The sequence below is a fragment of the Dermacentor variabilis genome, unplaced genomic scaffold (genome assembly GCF_050947875.1).
Source record: "Dermacentor variabilis isolate Ectoservices unplaced genomic scaffold, ASM5094787v1 scaffold_13, whole genome shotgun sequence".
Classification (NCBI taxonomy): Eukaryota; Metazoa; Arthropoda; class Arachnida; order Ixodida; family Ixodidae; genus Dermacentor; species Dermacentor variabilis.
Window position 1 is genome coordinate 24,847,150 of NW_027460291.1, and position 21,136 is coordinate 24,868,285.

Sequence of the window (21,136 nt, forward strand, 5' to 3'; positions counted from 1 at the left end):
AACCAAATGGGGCATAACAGAATGAAGCCTCAATGCAGCAATTGCACGGGTTCGCAGCGACCGACTGCGCGTTTGCATGCATGTCCACGCACAATGTTTTGCTTTTGCTGTGAGCGCGTTTTCGCACCGTGCCATGAGCTTTAGGCCGCAGCCTATGAGCATTTGACAGCACACTAGCTAGCAACCATTGTTGCAGGGATGTTATCAGAATTGTTCAAAAATAATTTCGTTATAGAGACTTCGACGCCTACGGCGACTGTGATGTGCCGTCGCGACAATTCAATCTTTTTTTCTTCTAAATTCTTGGACATTTCAATATTATTCTTTAAGTTGCATTGCACTGTATGTTTATCGGTTTTCCCAGCGTGCGATTTCCCTCTGCTTCTTTTTCGTAATCCAGTGCATTAATTCATAACACAAACATGACCATATGCCATGCCTTTTTTTAATGTGCGTCTTACCGCTCCCTTTCCGTTCCAGTGAACTTACCAGTATCTAGCATCAACAAGTTCATAGACGAAACCATCATGACATTAGCCGGGCAGCGGGCACGGCTGAGCATCTCAGTGCACGTTTTCTGCTACTCACCAAACATCGCGCAGTCCCAGCGCCGTAGCATAAATCTTCATCACCTCTGTGCTTGCTGCATACCCAAGTTGAAGCCAATGGCTGTCTGCCGGTTCTAACCCCCGTATTCAGAAATGCATCTTAACTTGAAGCCCATGCTTGACTTGATTTAAATGTCGCCTGTCGTGAACGCACCAAAAGGAACTCAATGAGCGTCTTGGGTGCATTTGCACCAGGAGTCATTTATATCAAGTTGAGCATGAGCTTCAAGTTAAGATGCATTTCTGAATACGGCGGTAAGCTTTGCCAGCCAAGCTTCACGCAGCTCCTTGCCCTGCGGCTACGTGTGAATAAGGCTGACACCGGGCTCCATTGCATACGTCCGGCACTGCGGCACCGAGCAGTAGCCTACCATGCTGTACACCTCCAAAGCCAGCCACTACCTATTATAGTACTTTCAAATGTTGTCAAGCAGACACCTAAGGCGGTAAAGCCTCCCCACTTCTTAATCAGAACCGCGGCGCAGGTGGGACTTTAAACTTTCGTTTTCAGCTCGCTTCAGCGCTTCCAAAGCAGCTGACGCGGCTGCTGTGTCCACGTGATCCCTCATGCCACGTCACGCCGACGGTGGTGCTAGCTTTTCCAGTGGTGGAGCTCGCCCCCAATAGTCTGGCGTTCTCATCATGCCTGCAGGCAGCAGCCGGCGAAGTCTGTTACATCATGCCGGCGATGTCAGGATCACCTAAAATTTGCCCCGTGTAGTTCGGTGTGTTGAACATGGCCCACTGCAGCATGGCAATCCAACTTTTATAGTTACTTTTTCAGTTTGCCCATCTCCTTCTGTCAAGCCGGGCATGACCTGTTCCTAAGGACTGTGATGGTGCTGCAGTCGAGCTTTGTGCCAAGTGAGCAGTGCTGCTCTGCTGACATGCATATGCTGCTTGCGGTTTTTCATGCTGCGTCTTGTGCTGGTAGCTGACTTTATTTTCTCAGTGTGTGCCTCGTCACTGTCCGCATGCACGCGCACAGTGGCAAGGCTTTTTGCATTCAGTTTAAGTTCTGCACTGACGGAGACACAAGTACCTGCGATGTGTGAGTCACCAAATGTTGATTCGGCGCACACTTTGGTCTGTAGACCCACTTTTTATTTTTTGCCTCCCGGGATAAAACTTACTCCTGGTGCCATATTCTACATCATGTTATAGAACTTCAAGACAACATACTGACGTGTTTCATGTCTGTTTCTACCAGCAGGTACAGGAAAGGTTCTACAGATGGCACATAGTTTCCCCTACCATCAGACTCGCATTGTTGCATTATAAGTGGCAAAGAGCCATTTCCTGCATGGAGAAATGTTTGAGGGGAATCATGCAAGATTTTTGATGCACAGTCCCAGGAAGGTGACATGATCAAGTCACATGTTGCACGTCACATGCCATAAGCGGCGAGGTCCTCGAAAGTCAGCATGGTGCATGGGCATGCATAAAGAAGTGCAGGGTTCTTTGCTTCCATTCGTTCCAGTCTGCTTTTATTCCCATCGAAAAAATCAAACGTAATCAAAATAAAGGGAACTTGCACATAAGCAAGCAGTAGAATCACGTTGCAGCCTATCTGGAATATCTCCACACCCTTTCATTCGGGCATATGCCTTCAGCTTAAAAAAAACTACTGTTTAGTGATAAAGAAAAGGATCAAGCCCAGTGCTGGGCTCGTTACCCTGAAATTCAAAGTCGGCAAGTGGGAAATTTTTTCTGTTTTGTAATGCACATGCACATTTCACAAGAATGAAATACCAATAAAATCTGAGCAATTCAAGCGCAGCAGGAGCATGAAAAGGCCAAGCGCTAATGATATACTTGGGGAGAACCACTGACTGTAGTGTCATTGCTCATGACGAGTGCTTTGTTCTAATAAAGGTGACATATTTTCCAATCTAAGTACTCCTTAACTTGTACGCAAATGGTAAAGGTGGGATGCATTCCTTTTCAGCGTGAATTTGAAACACTGTTGAACTAAAAGATATTGGCTATTAGCGGCGAGAAGTTGGAGTGGCACCCTCTTGCGAGTAATGTCATGGCCAGCACGCCATTTGTCTACAAACAGCTTTGTCTTTGTCTTTTATCTGCACCAAGGTTGCCCTTATGTGCGTGATATTGTTACAGGAAGGAAGAAGCGTGCGTCTATTTACAGATGGCTTTTAATGGCTGAGCCAGCAAGTGTAGAGCAGCGATAATGCTACACTCTTCTTCGTCGTCTCCAAGGCCACCATCATCGTCCTCCTTTTCCCACATTACCGACCGTGACATCACCCCCGTCGGAAAAAGCACCTTACTGGTGCGGCTCATCGGTCTGAGAAAGGTAGGGTTTGAGGCGGCTGACGTGGATGATGTCAGAGAGAGGTGAAGGCACCGTGGCATCCAGCGGAGACACTGCATATGTGACAGGGGTCACCTGGCGAAGGATGCGGTAAGGGCCACAGTACCGCGAGAGGAATTTCTCCGAAAGACCAACACACCGAGTTGGGTACCAAACTAGCACAAGAGCACCTGGTTCGTAGTGCACGTCGTGATGGCGCTGGTCATAACGGCACTTCTGGCATGTCTGTGAAGCAGAAAGACGAATGCGGGCAATCTGGCGTGCTTGGGTCGCTGTGGCTATGACATCCCGAGTGTACTATGTTGGCGAGTCGAGTGTGGTCGAAAGGAGAGTCTCGAAAGGCAAAGTCGGCTCACGGCCGAAGAGGAGATAGAAGAGTGAATATCCAGCTGTGTCGTGGCGTGAGGAATTGTAGGCGAACGTGACAAATGGTAGAGCAATGTCCCAGTCGCGATGATCGGAGGAAACATACATTGCTAACAGGTCAGTTAATGTGCGGTTAAGGCGTTTGGTAAGACCGTTAGTTTAAGGATGGTAAGCGGTAGTAAGTTTGTGTTTAGTAGCACATGATCGAAGTAGGTCGTCTATGACTTTGGCAAGAAAGTATCTGCCACGATCGGTGAGAAGTTGACGAGGTGCACCGTGATGCAAGATAACGTCGCGAAGCAAGAAATCAGCGACGTCTGTGGCACAGCTGGTCGGTAGGGCTCTAGTAATGGCATAGCGAGTTGTATAGTCCGTAGTCATGGCAATCCACCTATTTCCGTCATTCGATATACGGAATGGTCCGAGAAGATCAACGCCAACGCGAAAAAAAGGGTCGGCCGGTATGTCCAAAGGCTGCAGCAGTCCGGGCGGGAGGCACAGCTGGTCTTTTCCGGCGTTGACACGACTCACACGCGGCAACATAGCACCGGACAGAGCAGTTGAGACGGGGCCAGAAAAACCGTCGCCGAATTCGGTCATAGGTCCGCGTGACGCCAAGGAGTCCAGCGGTGGGAATGTCGTGCAGTTGCTGCAGTACAATCTGTCGCAGATGAGACGGAATGACAGTTAGGAGCTCGGGCCCGTCAAGGTGCATGTTGCGGCGATACAGGATGCCATTTTGTAGCACGAATATGTGAAGGGATGGTCCGACGGATCAGAGAGGAGGTGTTCGATAATGGGGCGTAACGACTCATCGCGTCGTTGTTCAGCGCCAATGTCTTGCAAGGCAGAGAGTGAAAGAACGCAGATCGGTGCGACATCCACTAAACCGTCCGGTACATCGACGGGATGACAAGACAGGCAGTCGGCGTCCTGATGTAGACGACCCGACTTGTAGACCACAGTGTATGTGTATTCCTGTAGCCGTAGGGCCTAGCGACCAAGGCGTCCGGTGGGATCCTTGAGGGAGGAAAGCCAACAAAGGGCGTGGTGGTCGGCTGTAACTGTAAATGGTCGACCATATATGTAGGGTCGGAACTTGCCCACCGCCCAAATGAGAGCGAGACACTCGCGCTCAGTAATCGAGTAATTGCGCTCTGCGGGAGAGAGGAGGCGGCTGGCGTAGGCGATGACGCGGTCGTGCCCACATTGGCGTTGAGCTAAAAATGCGCCGATGCCATAGCCACTGGCGTCAGTGCAGATTTCTGTCGGAGCGGAGGCGTCAAAATGGGCGAGAACAGGAGGTGTGGTGAGCAGCGTGATGAGCTGCGAGAAAGCAGACGCCTGTTCAGAGCCCCAACAGAAAGGAACGTCTTTCTTCAGGAGGTCAGTCAGGGGACGGGCAACATGGGCGAAATATTCCACAAACCTGCGGAAGTACGAGCAAAGGTCAATAAAGCTGCGAACAGCTTTGGCACAAGATGGTACGGGGAAATTCTGCACAGCATGAACTTTAGCGGGGTCGGGGCGAATGCCTGACGAATCGACGAGGTGTCCGAGCATGGTTATTTGGCGGTGGCCGAAGTGGCACTTGGACGAGTTGAGCTGTAAGCCAGCGGTGCGAAAAACGGAAAGAACAGATGAAAGTCTTTTAAGATGCGTGGAAAAAGTTGAAGAGAATACGATGATGTCATCCAAGTAGCACAAACAGATGGACCATTTCAAACCACGTAAGAGCATGTCCATCATCCGTTCAAAGGTCGCCGGTGCATTGCACAAGCCAAAAGGCATTACCCGGAACCGATATAGGCCGTCTGGTGTGAAGAATGCGGTCTTTTCATGGTCCATTTCATCCACGGCAATTTGCCAATATCCAGAGCGAAGGTCTATAGATGAAAAATAAGTGGCACTGTGGAGACAATCCAGAGCATCGTCAATGTGGGGAAGTGGATATACATCTTTCTTGGTGATCGTGTTTAGATGACGATAGTCAACGCAGAATCGCCAGCTGTTATCCTTCTTTTTGACGAGAACAACAGGGGACGCCCACGGGCTGGAAGAGTGTTCAATAATCCCTTTGGCAAGCATCTTGTCAACCTCGCTCTGGATAACTTGTCACTCAGAAGGCGACACCCGGTATGGGCGTCGGCGAACAGGTGCTGCATCACCGGTATTTATGCGATGCTTCACGACCGTAGTTTGACACAAAGGGTGATCGTTCAAGTCGAAAATGTCGGAGTAGGACTCGAGGAGGCCACGGAGCTCTGCGGCTTGTTGGGTTGAGAGGTCCGGTGCAATCATCTTTGTAAAGTCGTCGGTCGGGACTGATGCAGCAGGCGCAGAATGAGCATTGGTGGAAGACGGCGCAACAGATAGAGCGGAAATGTGTCACTCATGCGTCGGTGACAACGTGGCTAGAGACATGCCTCGAGGAAGTACTTGTGGGCACTGTCCGAAATTTAGGATGGGAAGACATGTCTGATTGTCCGCAACAGAAATGATAGTGTGCGGGAAGGAGACATTGTGAGAAAGCAGGACTGAAGTTGCGGGAGTAAGGAGATAGTCTCCGTCAGGTACAGGTGGGCAGGCTAAGACAGGGATGCAGGTTGCTGCACGAGATGGCAGGCGTATAAAATCCGCGGAACAAAGCTGAGTTGGAGCATGAGCAGGAAGGTCAACGGGGACAGGTAGTGGTAGGTCAAGTTGTACAACGCCGGCGGAACAGTCAATCAGAGTAGAATGGGCTGCCAAAAAGTCGAGTCCGAGGATAATATTGTGAGGGCAATGTTCGAGCACGCTAAACAAAACGGACGTGTGGCAACCGGCAACACTGACACTAGCAGTACACATTCCAAGTACAGCCGGAGTTCCACCGTCAGCGACCTTGAGCAGTCGAGTCGGAGCAGGAGTCAGTACTTTCTTCAAGCGCGTTCGAAGCTCCGCACTCATGATGGAAATTTGGGTTCCAGTGTCGATGAGTGCTGTAACGGGCAAACCATCCACGTCCACGTCCAGAAGGTTCCGATTAGTAGGCAGGGTCAGCAGAGGAATTTCAGGCCGGGGTTCTAGAGCAGCGTCACCTCCAGGAGCTGCCCCAGTTAGTTTCCTGTCGGAGAGCAGCGACGGTAAGCTGGGGATGGAGAGCGACGCAGCTGGGGCGTACGGGAGCGGCGACTATGTGGTGATGGTGAGCGGCTGGTCGCGGTGGCTGGAGCGTTGTCAGGAGCGTCTTCAACCTCGGTGGAGAGTGATGGCGGGCGAGGATTCAGTGGGGAGCGGCGGTAGGCGGGAAAGCTTGGTCGAGAGTCGGATGGCCAGGAACTTCGACAGTGGCGAGAGATGTGGCCCACACATCCACAGTAAAAGCAGATGGGTCTATCGTCATGTGTGCGCCATTCGGCCGGGTTGCGATAGCTCGGATATGGACCATATTGGCTCCGGTGAACAGGGGCAGAGGCAGCAGACGAAGCAAAGTCAGGACAGCTGGCAGAGCAGATGGACGGAAGGCCCACATTGGCAAGTTCTTGGCAAATTACCGACTGAATGAGAGACACAAGCGGCCGGGAATCGTCAAAGCACTGCGTCACTGGCGTGGCAGGAGACACTGCTTCGATTTCTCGCCAAACGATACGTACGACGTTCTCGCAGGAGGTGGGCTCACGCGGTGGACAAACGTCTTCGCACGTCGATGAAGCTGCAGTATTAGGTAGACGAGTAAACTGTTGAACTATGCGGCGACTCTTCGCATCTTCAAAGCGGCGACATTCGTTAATGATTTCATTGACCGTTGTTACGTTCTTGTAAACAATCAGGTTAAATGCGTCATCCGCGATGCCTTTTAAAACGCAGCTGACCTTGTCTGCCTCTGCCATATTGTTATCCACTTTGCGGCAAAGGGCGAGGGCATCCTGGATATACGCCACGTAAGATTCAGTGGACGTCTGTACACGGGTACCAAGGTCCTTCTTCACAGCACGTTGGCGGCCAACGGGCTTGCCGAACACATCTCTAAGCTTCTGCTTGCACTGGTCCCAACTCGTAATCTCTTCTTCATGTGTTTCGAACCAGACCCGTGCCGTTTTCTTGAGGTAGAATATTATATAGGCCAGCATAAGCGTGTTATCCCACCTGTTGTGTGCGCTGACCTGTTCGTAATTCTGCAACCAGTCATCGACATCAACGTTGTCGATCCCGGAAAACGCGGCAGGGTCGCGAGGCTGGGCCAGGATGACCTTCGGTGGCGACGACGGGGCCGTGGTTGAACTCTCTCCTTCGGATGACATGGCGGCCAGGTTATGTCTGCTGCGGAGCTCCGTCTTGCGCAAGTGATTACCCCACACGTCCACCAAAGATGTTACGGGAAGGAAGAAGCGTGCGTCTATTTACAGATGGCTTTTAATGGCTGAGCCAGCAAGCGTAGAGCAGCGATAACGCTACACTCTTCTTCGTCGTCTCCAAGGCCACCATCATCGTCCTCCTTTTCCCACGTTACCGACTGTGACAATATTGTTACGTAGGAAGACACCGACGAAAAGCTATTTACAAGTATATTTACAAGGCTACAAGGCAATACGCTGCGCTTGGCCAAGAGGCAACAGCCCGCGCTAGCTTCTAATCGTCGTCGTCGTCTTCACACTGCTCGCCTTTCGTGATCGCACATACTGTGCCGTAGCACTACCCCCGGCGGCAAAAGCGCCGCCCCGGAGCGACTAAAGATCGGACTCGGAAGCAGTGTAGTAGGCCTTGAGCCTACTGACGTGTACGACATCACTAGATGCCAGAGGAGTGGACGAGGTTGAACCCACAGGAGCAATTTCGTAAGTCACAGGCGTCACCTGGCGCAGCACGCGGTAGGGCCCTGTGTATCGCGAAAGGAGCTTCTCTGAAAGTCCGACGTGACGAGTGGGCGACCACAGGAGCACAAGCGCACCAGGCGAAAACTGTACGTCACGATGGCGGGCGTTGTACTGGCACTGCTGAGTGGTTTGTGAGGCCGTCAGGCGAGCACGGGCAAGCTGGCGTGCATGGTCGGCGAGGGCGATGGTGTCGCGCGCATACTCGCTTGTTGAGACCGAAGCAGGAGGAAGTGCCGTGTCTAAGGGCAAGGTAGGTTCGCGACCGTACAGTAGATAAAAGGGAGAAAATCCAGCGGTGTCGTGCCGGGAAGAATTGTACGCAAATGTTACGTAAGGAAGGGCAATGTCCCAGTCGTGGTGGTCCTTGGAAACGTACTTGGCCAGCATATCGGTAAGAGTACGGTTTAACCGCTCTGTCAGGCCATTGGTTTGAGGATGGTATGAGGTAGTCAGTTTGTGTTGAATGGAGCAGGAACGCACAATGTCAGCGATAACTTTCGAGAGAAAGTTTCGACCACGGTCAGTAAGGAGCTGTCGCGGGGCGCCATGAAGCAAGATAATGTCACGCAAGAGAAAGTCCGCGACGTCAGTGGCGCAACTGGTAGGGAGAGCCCGAGTGATAGCGTATCGGGTGGCGTAATCAGTCGCGACGGCTACCCATTTGTTCCCAGAGGATGACGTGGGAAAGGGACCGAGCAGGTCTAATCCAACACGAAAGAACGGTTCCACAGGGATGGTGATCGGCTGGAGACGACCAGCAGGTAGCACCTGAGGTGTTTTCCGACGCTGGCAGGGATCACAGGCAGCAACATAGCGTCGAACGGAGCGAGCGAGACCAGGCCAATAGAAGCGGCGGCGGACGCGGTCGTACGTGCGGGTTACCCCAAGATGTCCTGCAGTGGGTGCGTCATGCATCTCAAAGAGCACAGTCTGTCGTAGTTGTTTTGGCACGACAAGAAGAAGGTCAGAGCCGTCAGGGAGGAAGTTCCTCCGATACAGAATGCCGCCCTGGAGGACATATCGGCGAACGGATGCGTCGGAAGGTGTAGAACGCAGACGCTCGATAAGTGCTCGCAGCGATAGGTCTCGGTACTGCTCATCGGCAATGTTAGCGAAGGCAGACACAGAGAAAATGCCGTTGGCGCTACTACTGTCGGCGTCGTCAGGCTCGTCGACCGGGTAGCGAGACAGGCAGTCAGCGTCCTTGTGTAGTCGGCCAGATTTATAGGTGACAGTATACGAATATTCTTGGAGGCGTAAGGCCCAGCGACCAAGTCTGCCTGTAGGATCTTTCAGTGAGCATAACCAGCAAAGCGCGTGATGGTCTGTGACAACGGAAAAGGATCGGCCATATAAGTATGGGCGGAATTTCGTAACCGCCCAAACTAGGGCCAGACACTCACGCTCAGTGATGGAATAGATGCGCTCCGCGGGTGAGAGGAGCCTGCTGGCGTAAGCGATAACCCGGTCGTGGCCACGCTGACGTTGTGCCAGTACCGCGCCAATTCCGTGACCGCTGGCATCAGTACGGACTTCGGTAGGCGCAGAAGGATCGAAATGGGCCAGAACGGGAGGCGTTGTGAGAATGTCGATTAGATGTGAGAATGCAGAGGCCTCGTTATCGCCCCACTGGAAAGGGGCGTCTTTTCTCAAAAGCTCGGTTAGTGGTCGTGCTATGGCGGCGAAATTTCTCACGAAACGGCGGAAGTACGAACAAAGGCCGATGAAGCTGCGCACATCCTTGACACACTTCGGAACAGGGAAGTGCGCAACAGCATGGATCTTGCCTGGGTCCGGTTGCACTCCGTTCGCGTCAACGAGATGTCCAAGAACGGTAATCTGGCGACGGCCGAATTGGCACTTGGATGCGTTGAGTTGCAGACCGGCTCGACGAAAAACGTCCAGGACTGCTGAGAGGCGCTCGAGGTGCGTAGCGAACGTTGGGGAGAATACGATAACGTCGTCCAGGTAGCACAGGCACGTGGACCATTTGAATCCGTGAAGAAGGGAGTCCATCATGCGTTCAAAAGTGGCAGGGGCGTTACATAGACCGAACGGCATCACTTTGAATTGATAAAGACCGTCGGGTGTGACAAAAGCAGTCTTCTCGCGGTCGAGATCGTCCACGGCAATCTGCCAGTAGCCGGAGCGAAGGTCAATAGAGGAGAAATAGCGAGCACCGTGGAGGCAGTCAAGGGCGTCATCAATCCGAGGTAGGGGATACACGTCCTTTTTGGTAACCCTATTAAGGTGCCGATAATCCACGCAAAAGCGCCATGAGCCATCCTTCTTTTTGACCAGAACTACAGGTGACGCCCATGGACTATGTGATGGTTCAATAATGTTATTGGCAAGCATTTTGCGAACTTCTGCGTGAATAACTTGATGCTCAGCTGGTGACACTCGATACGGGCGGCGATGAATAGGAGGGGCATCGCCGGTATTAATGCGATGTTTGACAGCTGTAGTTTGGGCCAAAGGACGATCGTTAAAGTCAAAAATATCGTGGTAGGAAAACAGAACGCGGTAGAGTTCACGAGCGTGCTCGGACGGCAAGTCGGGGGCAATCATTTTCTGGAAGTCAGCGATGGTACAATTTGCCGACTGCGATGGTAGAGGAGTATCGGATGAAGTGTCGTCAACTGCAATGGATGCTACTGAGTGAACCTCGAATGAGCAAAGGTGGGCCAGAGACATCCCACGTGGCAGCACTTGTGTTGTCAAGCCAAAGTTGACCACTGGCAGGCAGACGCAATTCGCCGTAATAGATAAAACTGTATGAGGTACTGTGATCCCGTGTGTAAGGAGGACGTCTTGCATAGGAGCCGCGATGTAGTGACCGTCGGGGACTGGTGGGGATGACACTAGGTCAACGTAGGTCAGTGCCGAAGGTGGCAAGCGAACGAAGGCGGCGGAACTGAGGCGACTGGGGTGTGGTTCAGCAGGATCGAGAACAGGCAGGTCAAGGCGGAGAGTACTGGCGGAACAATCGATGAGAGCAGAATGTGCGGAGAGGAAGTCTAAGCCGAGGATGATGTCGTGGGGACAGTGGGCGATGACTGTGAATAGCACGATTGTTGAGCGATCGGCGAAGGAGACGCGGGCGGTACACATACCAATAACGGGGGCTGTTCCGCCATCGGCGACACGGACAACAGGCGTCGTGGCGGGCGTGATAATTTTCTTGAGCCGGTTACGAAGGTCAGCGCTCATTACGGACAAATGCGCCCCAGTGTCTATGAGTGCAGACACAGAAACACCGTCGACTTGCACGTCAAGAAGGTTCAGATGAGTGGGCAAGGTCAGTAGAGGATTTGGCGGCGTAGGGAGCAATGCAGCGTCACCTCGAGGCGCTGCATCGTCTAGTTTTCCGGCTGGGAGCGGCGTCCGAAGGGAGTTGGCGAATAGGAGCGACGGGGCTGGGGAGAGCGAGATTGTCGTCGTTGGGGCGAAGGCGAACGAGAATAGGGGCGGTTCGTTGCAGGAGAATCAGTGGCGGCATTATCGGAAGGTGCGGCATAGGGACGAGAAGGGCCACCTGGGGAGCGAGAGTAGGCAGTGTAAGTAGATCGGATCGGGGAACTCCAGCGACTGCGACAGTGCCGAGAAATGTGCCCGATTCGATGGCAGTAGAAACAAATGGGCTTGTCGTCAGCAGTGCGCCATTCAGATGGGTTGCGGAAACGTGGTGGGTAAGAAGATGCGGGACGGGGCGGAATGGAAGAAGCCGGGCGGGTATCAGGGCGATGGGCCGAGCAGATGGTGTGAAGACCCATGTTTTCGAACTCCTGGCGTACAACTGCCTGGATCAGTGAGACCGTGACTGCAGATGTGTTGGTGGGACTGGAGTCGAAGGCAGCCGGATAGGCGGCCTCGATCTCACGCCGGACGATCCTGGTAACATCAGCAGTGTTGTTGGGACGAGGAGCGTCGGCACAGGAAGATGTCGCTGGGGTGTTGGGCAGACGGGCAAACTTCGGGTCAATACGTCGGCTTTTGGCGAGTTCCAGGCGGCGGCACTCTTTTATAACAGCATCCACCGTCGCTACGTTGTTGCACACGAGCAAGTTGAAGGCGTCATCGGCAATGCCTTTGAGGATGTGGGAAACCTTGTCTGACTCAGTCATGTGGGTGTCAACTTTGCGGCACAGAGCCAAGACGTCCTGAATGTACGTGACATAGGGCTCTGTTGACGTCTGCACACGGCCGGAGAGGGCCTTCTGCGCGGCAAGTTGGTGACCGTAGGGGTTGCCGAACAAGTCTCGAAGCTGTGTCTTAAGTGAATCCCAACTGGTGAGCTCATCTTCGTGCGTGCGATACCAAACTCGAGGTGTGCCACCGAGGTAAAAGACTACGTTGGCGAGCATAATAGTAGGGTCCCACCGGTTATTGCGGCTGACGTGTTCATACAGGCTGATCCAGTCATCGACGTCTTCCCCATCTTTGCCGGAGAATACGCCAGGATCACGGGGAGCGGGGAGAGTGATGTAGGTCGTCGAAGTGGCAGCAGGTGTCGGAGCCGGCGGAGTCGGGTTGTCGTCGCCGGGAGCCATGAAGGAAGGCACGACGTACCGTCCACTGCGAAGCTCCGTGACGAGGTACAGGGAACGTCCACCTCCACCAGATATGTTACGTAGGAAGACACCGACGAAAAGCTATTTACAAGTATATTTACAAGGCTACAAGGCAATACGCTGCGCTTGGCCAAGAGGCAACAGCCCGCGCTAGCTTCTAATCGTCGTCGTCGTCTTCACACTGCTCGCCTTTCGTGATCGCACATACTGTGCCGTAGCAATATCTTCACAAGAACCTGTCTTGACAGTGTGAAAGGAAATGTGTTACTCATTCCAGTTGGCGCGAGGAAACACAGCCATGCATAGCTATCCACTACACTGTAGCACAGCTAAGGGATGAGGCACCTGTGAATTTATTGTGGACTCAACTAAAAGTTGAGGGATAGCCACAGAGTTTGGCACTGCATAGGCGCCAAAATCGGAAGTAGTTTCATCTACGTGAATATCCAAAATCAAATTTGAACTATGTGCCATGGTGACATTCAGGAGGCAGAGCATTGTCGGCACCACCCAGCTCCGCCGTAGCCTTCACAGTGCAAGGTATGAAAGAAGGAGCAGGAGCACCGCAAAGGGGATCACATGCAACCTTAAAATAGTCTGTTTTAATGTCAAATGCATTTCTAGACCACGATAAAAAATGGTTCAGGGCTCCTTAACGACAACTTGTGTCAATGGGTATGTGCCACTCTTTATTGACAAAAATAATTGTACAAAATTTCTCTGGTGCAGGTCGGAATCGAACTCGTGTCTTATATATTTAGGCAACCTTGTTTAAATACATCTTCACACGTGCCATGCACAACCTTCGCAACGGTGCCACTAGATGGCGCAGCATGTACTGAGGGAAGCATGAAAGTGGAGCTCAGCTGCATACACACCTCATATATGACTCGTTGCTGTGGTGGGGTGACACTACATTGCTTCAATGCTAATCACGTTGGCGCCGACATTCATCTAGAGATGGGTACTGCCAGAATTATTATTTAGATACGATTACTTTGCCATTTTTAATGGCAAATTCAACAATTTTGCATTCTGAACAAGTTAACAAAACTAATGCTAGATAGTGATGCAGCCTACCACGATCGCCAAACGTCACTGGAATAAAGACAGGCCCAGTTCACCACTGTTAAAATGCACGCAAAATGTACGCCAGTGATTGAAATCTGCGTCAGACATTAAGAGCACTTCCTTTGCACACGTGGCAGCAGTAACGAATTGCAACGGCAGTAGTATGTCCTTTTTCTGATTCCTTCTTGAGCTTTAGTTTTGAAAGGTGAAAGCCAGTGCTGTGGCTATGTGAAGGTCCAATCTCTCCTCTTTACAATGGTACCAAGATGTTGGCATTGCATTAATGGAAAGTTGTGCAATCCGGAGCACCATAATGCATTCAAAAGCCTGATTTTGTCTACAGCATGTCAGAAAAGTGTGATTTTTCTCAACTTGAGATTTCTTTTACTATAACCCCACATGATAAAGGAAAATCTGAGAATTCTAGAAAAAAAAATTAAAATAAAGAATTGCGAACGTTGACCAAATCAACTATTCTAATTGCCGTGTCTCCCCCCTTCAAAGTGGTGGGCGGTCAACAGGAGTAGTCGGCAGCATTTGCACCGCCGCCCACCATAGGGAGAACCCTGGCCTCTTGTACAAGGCTGATGGCATGAATCAACACAACGATCACTCCTGTTGGCAAACCAACAGACACGAAAACTTAGCGCACAGCTCTTTGCCTTGTGAAGGAGTAATATCTAGTGGGCACAGCACAAAAAGAATGTGACAGGTCTTTGCAAGGACATTATTTCCATGCAACAAGTGGGTGCATCAAAGAGGACAAGCTGAAGAAGATCGAATAGAAAATTCCGCTTTATCATCTTGTGGCTTGTAAGGTGTGCTGTTATTACTAAACAAAACTATTTTATTTGGGCACAATAACTAACCACGTTTAACTAACAAACTAGTTGCACAGCGTATTTACACAAATTAGCAGCACGTCCATTCTTTGCTTCATATGTTATGATGATTATTGTATCCTCATGCCATCCATGAATCACAAAACCTTATGGGCACATCAGCAGACACACAACTGGCAATCTGGCTGCCAACCACAAAAATTAATTTCTGGGGTTCTACGTGCCAAAACCACGATATGATTATGAAGTACACCACAGTGGGGGATTCAGGATAAATTCTGACCACCAGGGGTTCTTTAACGTGCACCCAATGCACGGTATGTGGGGGTTTTTGCATTTCACCCCCATTGAAATCCACAATGCTAACCACAATGCCAAATGATAACACGACACAGGATATCTTCTTGCAATGACTGCATTTAAACCCCATAGCAACCCCCATTATTCCTAGTGTCCTGGCTGTAGCTTCATTGCAATAGATATCCATCAAGCAGCCGCACTCGACACAGAGATGTCTGTTGTGGATGGGTGACCAACGTCTGCTCGGCAAGGCAGCTGCCAGCACACACCTGGCGGCCCAAGCTATAGCAGACAACTGGGGTCAAATTCCCAAGGAATGCCAATCACATTAATACCATTTTGCAGTAAGGCAGAGGTAGTAAGGTACTAATACTATATTTACTTGTGCAAGGTCCACTTTCATGTACGTTCTGCAACCACGCTTTGGAGTGCATTAATTTGGAAAAACAGTTTCACTAAGTGCCACATGCATACCAGTCTGCTAGTTAGTATCTACAAGCCACTAATACATGGTACTAGTTGTCCAGACAACGATGGCATTTGCATCACTGTAATGCACACTTGGCACTAAACGTACGAAACCCTACTTTTAAGCACCTACCTGGATGAAGCGGCCCTGGTTAGGCCTAACCGGCATGTGTGGTGCACAGCAAGTCGTTGCAAGCATTTACTTAAAATGTTTGTACCAGTAGACCACATCGGCAATTGGGTGCGAGATCCCGTGCACGCACTGAACTGATGACCACATGCAGGAAGAGGAGTTTGGATCTGTGGGCAAGCAGCTGGCAACTACCAAGTTGGTGTGTGCTCGTTCAGGATGGAATTCCATAGACTCGCCGTGCAGGCATAAAGCCAATAAAGCTCCACATTGATTTTGCGCAGCACAGCCTAAACTAACAGTGTAACGAAGTCAAGATTTTGTGTGTGGCATTTGCATTTCATGATATATGACATACATTGGGCTGCGCCATGGGCAAACGCAAAGTGCACCCACAGCTATCACAATATCTTAATTAAACTTAATTTTAAATCAGCGCAACAGTGAGCCAAAGTGTGCAGCCAAATATTCTGTTGTGAAGGTGCTCTAAAAACAACAAAATCAATTTTGTGACTGCAATCAGCTTTTTAGACTGCCTGATTACTTATACATTTTCGCGGCTTTGTCTATGTCTGACAAATCAGTTGGCAATTGCAAATGTGTTCATACTTGGCCGCCACTTCGTATGCCTCAGAGAATCATTTCCAACTTTGAAGACTTCATGTCATGCTAATTAGACGATGGCAGCCCAATAACCGCAGTGTGTATGCCTTGTACACAACACACAGCATTCGTCCAAGCCAGAAAGAAAGCGGAATCAGCCAGCTCATTGATGGTGCCGCTAAAGAGGCAACACAGTGGTGTGCACTGTTCTATAAATAAATAGCCAGGACTGACTGACCCAATCGATGCCATTGCGCAGGTGAATGCCAACAAAGGGCACACGCAGGCTAGTGCGGATGAAGTGGCGTGCCTTGTTGAGGACTGTGTCACTCCAGACAAGGTACGACTGCAGTGCCAGGTTCTCCTTCTGCACGGGGAAGGTGGCTGGTGCACCCACAAACGCCAACACCAGGTACTTGTCGGCCGGATATCTGGGGGCACCAGAGGAGAGCAGTTACAACTAGCACTCATGCAGGGCAGGCTGGGCCCTACAATGAAGCTTTAACCTATTTTTCCATTCAAATATAAGTGCCCTCACTAGACCAATATGAATGAAGATTTGCTGCATTTAATAAAGCAATTTAATATCTCCAAGCGACGGCGAACAACATTACCTTGGTTCAGTCCAGCTACGTAGCATTCGCATATTTTTAAACTCTGGCTTAAAGTTAGCACAGACACCCTGCATATACACTCTCAGCACTTCATTTCGGGATGAAAAAAAAATGAAGCTAGCACTATTTTTTTCATCACAGCACCACATTCACAAATGCAATGTTAAAACCTATGTGGGCTTTGCTCGCTTGCGAGCAGACTTGCACATTCTAGGCAGGTTCTCACTGCAGGAATGGAGCATAAATATTCATTTGCGTCACCAAATAAAATTGGATGATACGGGCCGTAAACTCGCCAGAATGCACACGGCATTGAAAACGCACAATAGTGTCGCAAGAAGCAGTCAGACTACAGCAACACACACATGTATACAAACTGCCAAAACACGTGAAAAACCGCAGACAATGCTTCACTGCCTCATCCACCCCGTGCCTACCGAGCAAAGTGCGACAACAGCGCCACGAGATGCAAGGATCAGTGGTGGGCCCAAGCAGTCACAGGAGTTTGAAAAGTGAACCTAGTCTAGTAACGTTGTGCTCAAACACAATGGCTGCTGGAAGAAGAATTTTGGTTTAGGACACCAAAACTATCACAAAAAGACATTTTTCCTAAAACTTCCAGATAGAATAAGGCACAAAGCTTACAATCCTTTAAAGGGCCCCTTCTCAGGTCAGCCATTTCGAACTGACAAGCGCAGTGCATACAATACACACTAACGATTGTGCCTGCAAAGTATCACACTGCTACATGCTGCAATAAGAGCTGCAATTTCAAACCAAGTGCCCTGCACCCTTCTTCTCGCAGGTGGCACACTCCCAGCCGGAGAGTCAATGTCAATCACACAAGTGTGCCTATGTAGTTCATGGTGCTGGGATGTCACTCACAGAGACACGGGACTTCGAGAATTGTTCAAGGCAACATAAGCTATTTGCTTAATCTGTTGCTTCAATAGATGAATTACAGTTTAGAGAAATAATAAAAGAAACCGAATGTCGGCATGTTTTTGTTTTACTTTGCTCCGTAGCAAGAGAGATGCACTTTCATTTCATCTGCTTGTTCCCATGTTGTGCAGTCGTGCGCGCAGAGAACAAAACGATGTCATTTTCTACCGTGTTCCAGCACCGCGGTCATGCTCTTTCATCCTCTTGTGCCTGCCTCAGTGCACATGACTGTGGCACCAACTTATACTGCTAATCAAGTGCTCTCGTGTAGAGCACGCAAAATCGTACACTCCGCGAAACGAGACTAATGCAACAGCTCACATGTGAGACCATCAGCAAAAGTAGACTGCGCAAAAAAAGCAAGAGAAAAAAATAGAAGGTGGAGCCGATGATGTATATGTCATGTGATGCTCCGGTTCTGGTATGGGAGATTGCAGGGAAGGAATTTCGCTTGCGTAGGCTAGATGCGGGCAAGTGGAGAGAGTGTCTATGCTGCCAGTGACGCTCACCTTCTGAAATCGTGGGTTTGTGGCAATAAAATATTTCTATCTCAGCCATTAATGAACCCATTTGAAAAGTTCTTGCAGTATACCGCTCCCAAAAGGGCACGCAACAACTCCCAGTGTATAACCAAAATTTCCTATGTGGCCTGATGCGGGGCTGTTTAAGAGTGCTGTTTCTTGTGCAAGCTGGCATTGCATACTGTGGTGTGGGGTGCGCTTTTAAGACAGGACAGAGTAAGGTACACAGATAAACAAACGAGAGTACTTCTAACTGTCGCCTACTGAAACATTGCCTGTGTTCAAACACATATACAGCATCACACGACTATGTGACATGTCCTATCTATCTGATTGATAAGTCAAGAAGCAAATCTCCTTCTCTGTCAACAAAATAGATAGTGTGCTGGCCACACCTGGCCTTTTTCCTCATTATGGCTTTTGCCTCTATAATTTCATTTTTGTATTTATCTTTCTGGTAGCTATTACGTAGCAGTTTGAAAACAGTGGTGAGCAAGCAGTCATTGCAATGCACTGACAGGCGCCCATCTCTGTAACATGCAACATTTTGTTTCTGCTCTTTCAGCCGGACTTTACACAGCGGCCCATCTGGCTGATGTAGTTTCCGCCACATGACAGTGGTACACTGTAAACCTGGGCACAAATATGTTCTAGTGCTTCTTTTGGCACGCTCTCACCTTTTCATAGCAAAACAAAACATTGCGCATGACAAAGATGTGCACCTGTCAGGTCATTGCAATAACTGTGGTTGCTCTCCACCATTTTCAAACTGCCGCATAATCAGCTACTATAAAGATAAATGCACGCGGGAAATTAGAGATGTGAAACCCATAATCACCGAAGGGGCCAAATGTATCAGTACACCATCCATTTTGTTGACGGAAAGAGATTTGCTTCTTCATGCATCAGTAAAATAGCTAGAAAATGTCATGCGGCTGTGCAATGATGTAAAGTGAAACCTCGATATAACAAAGCATATAAAATTAGCAATCTGCTTCATCATGTGCTCATCATATGCTTCATCATATTCCACCTTTTATACAAATATAACTACACTCACCGATAAATTTCTCTTGTGCAAATAAGGCCGCCAAATTTTCTGAATTATCAGGCAATCAGAAAAACAAATTTGAATTAGAAGTTAATTTTGTTGAATTTGAGTGTCTCCTTCATGCAGTGTCGACGATATCTTCACATCGGCAGAACAATGTGAAGCCACTACGCTTGCACGTCCACTCCGCCCCTGTGGCTGGAGAACACTATCATGAAAAGCGCACGCGAGCAGCAGGGAGCAAATGCTTCGCCTGCCTCTTGCTTCAACACCTCTCTGAAACTCGAGATCCCGCAACCTTCAGTACCAAATATGGGCGAAGGCAGTGCACATGATGCCATGCTGCCTCAACACACCCATTCTTTACCCATGTGGCAGATTACCTCTAAACAGGGCGCGCGGGCTGCGTGTGCATTCAGCTGTGCTGACAGCCATGCCCAGCCACAGCCACGCTAGAAAAGGAGATGCACAACAACCTGCCCTCCACTCCCTCGCCACCACAACACGTGTTTCAATGCATTACCACAAGTTCGCTCCCCTTACCCCTTGCTCGTGTGGGAAGATGGCGCTCAACAGCTCATCAAGACACCATCCTCCTCGGCTCACATTGCAAGCTTTCACTCATACCCAAAGCACACAGTGTGCGGGGTGCGATAGGATCCTATTGCACTTATGTTCCATGGTGGTACACTTAGACAAGTGAAATAAGATCCTATCGCTTTGGGTGTCACAATCCACCCGGGTTCGTGAACAAGGGAGGGCATGAGGCATGCTCCGTCAGAGTGACATTCCGCAGCGTGGTGGTGGTGACCGATTACTGACCGCTGAGCAGCTGTGCTTGTCAGTGTTTATTTTGTGTGGTGACCAACGTTGCCTACCAAGCCTGGCGGGCCAACGAAGATTATGCCCGAGGGGGCATCACATGCTCGTTACACCCCTTACCCCGTTTGTTTGTTCTATACAAATGAAATACATCCAGGCTCGATATATAAAATAAGTTCACGCCTGGTTGAGGCTCTGCCGCTCTCCCAGCCTGCTTGATGGTGCCTGTTATCCAGGAGAGTAACGGTCTGGCGGCCTCCACGATCGAGTACTCCGCCTGGGCACCGGTGTTGACGGGCTGGGTGTGGCAACGCCGGATGCTGCCTGAGCCAGCCTCGCTCCGTCTGGAGGGTCTGCAGTGACCGGCCTTGAGAGTGGTGCTGGACTTGGCAGCAGCTCAACGGGCACCACACCACTGGCAATGCTTGCCGCCTCTGAGGTGGGCGGTGCTTCGCTGGAAATGACTGGTGTTGCCGCTGGTCCTCCTGTGGGCTGGACACCTGAAGTGGCAGTCGAGGGTGCTAGCGAGGTCCCAAGGTGAGGCATAACATGGTCGGTGTGCCGGTGCCATGTGGTCTCGTCCGGCAGGCAGACGAGCAACAATGAGGCGCTGGCAGGAGATACAACCTGTCCGGCGGACCAGGGTGGGACAGGACAGAAGTTCCTGGCGAAGACTGCAGCTCCTGACTCCGGCAGAGGCCCGGGACAGCACCCCCGGTCAGCAGCCAGCTTCTGCTTCAACTGCTTCTGGAGCGCTGTGGATTGGAGGTCCGGATGCATGACGTCCAAGGGTGTCTTGACCATCCGGCCCACCAGGAGCCCACAGGGGGCATGCCCAGTGACATCGTGGGGCATGGTCTGGTACTGGAACAGTACCCGGGCAACCTGCGTCTGGAAATCCCTAGCCTGGCTCTTATTGAGTTTGTCCTTGAAGGTCTGCACCACCAGCTCGGCTGAACTGTTTGAAGCAGGGTGGTACGGCAGAAACATCATCCAGCGGATTCCATTTTTCGTCAGCCAGGCCAGGTACTCT

The 21,136-nt window shown here is 50.5% G+C and overlaps 1 protein-coding gene across 4 annotated transcripts in view; it reads right to left on the bottom strand.

The window, feature by feature from the left end:
• O-fut1 (O-fucosyltransferase 1) overlaps positions 1-21,136 on the bottom strand; it is a 211,244-nt gene that overhangs the window by 95,855 nt on the left and 94,253 nt on the right. For 3 of the 4 annotated variants that reach the window (XM_075677794.1, XM_075677796.1, XM_075677793.1), the window contains exon 5: positions 16,392-16,584. In XM_075677794.1, coding sequence (XP_075533909.1) covers positions 16,392-16,584 — 193 coding nt within the window. The remainder of the gene's footprint in view (positions 1-16,391; positions 16,585-21,136) is intronic. The other variant, XM_075677795.1, reaches the window with a different exon arrangement.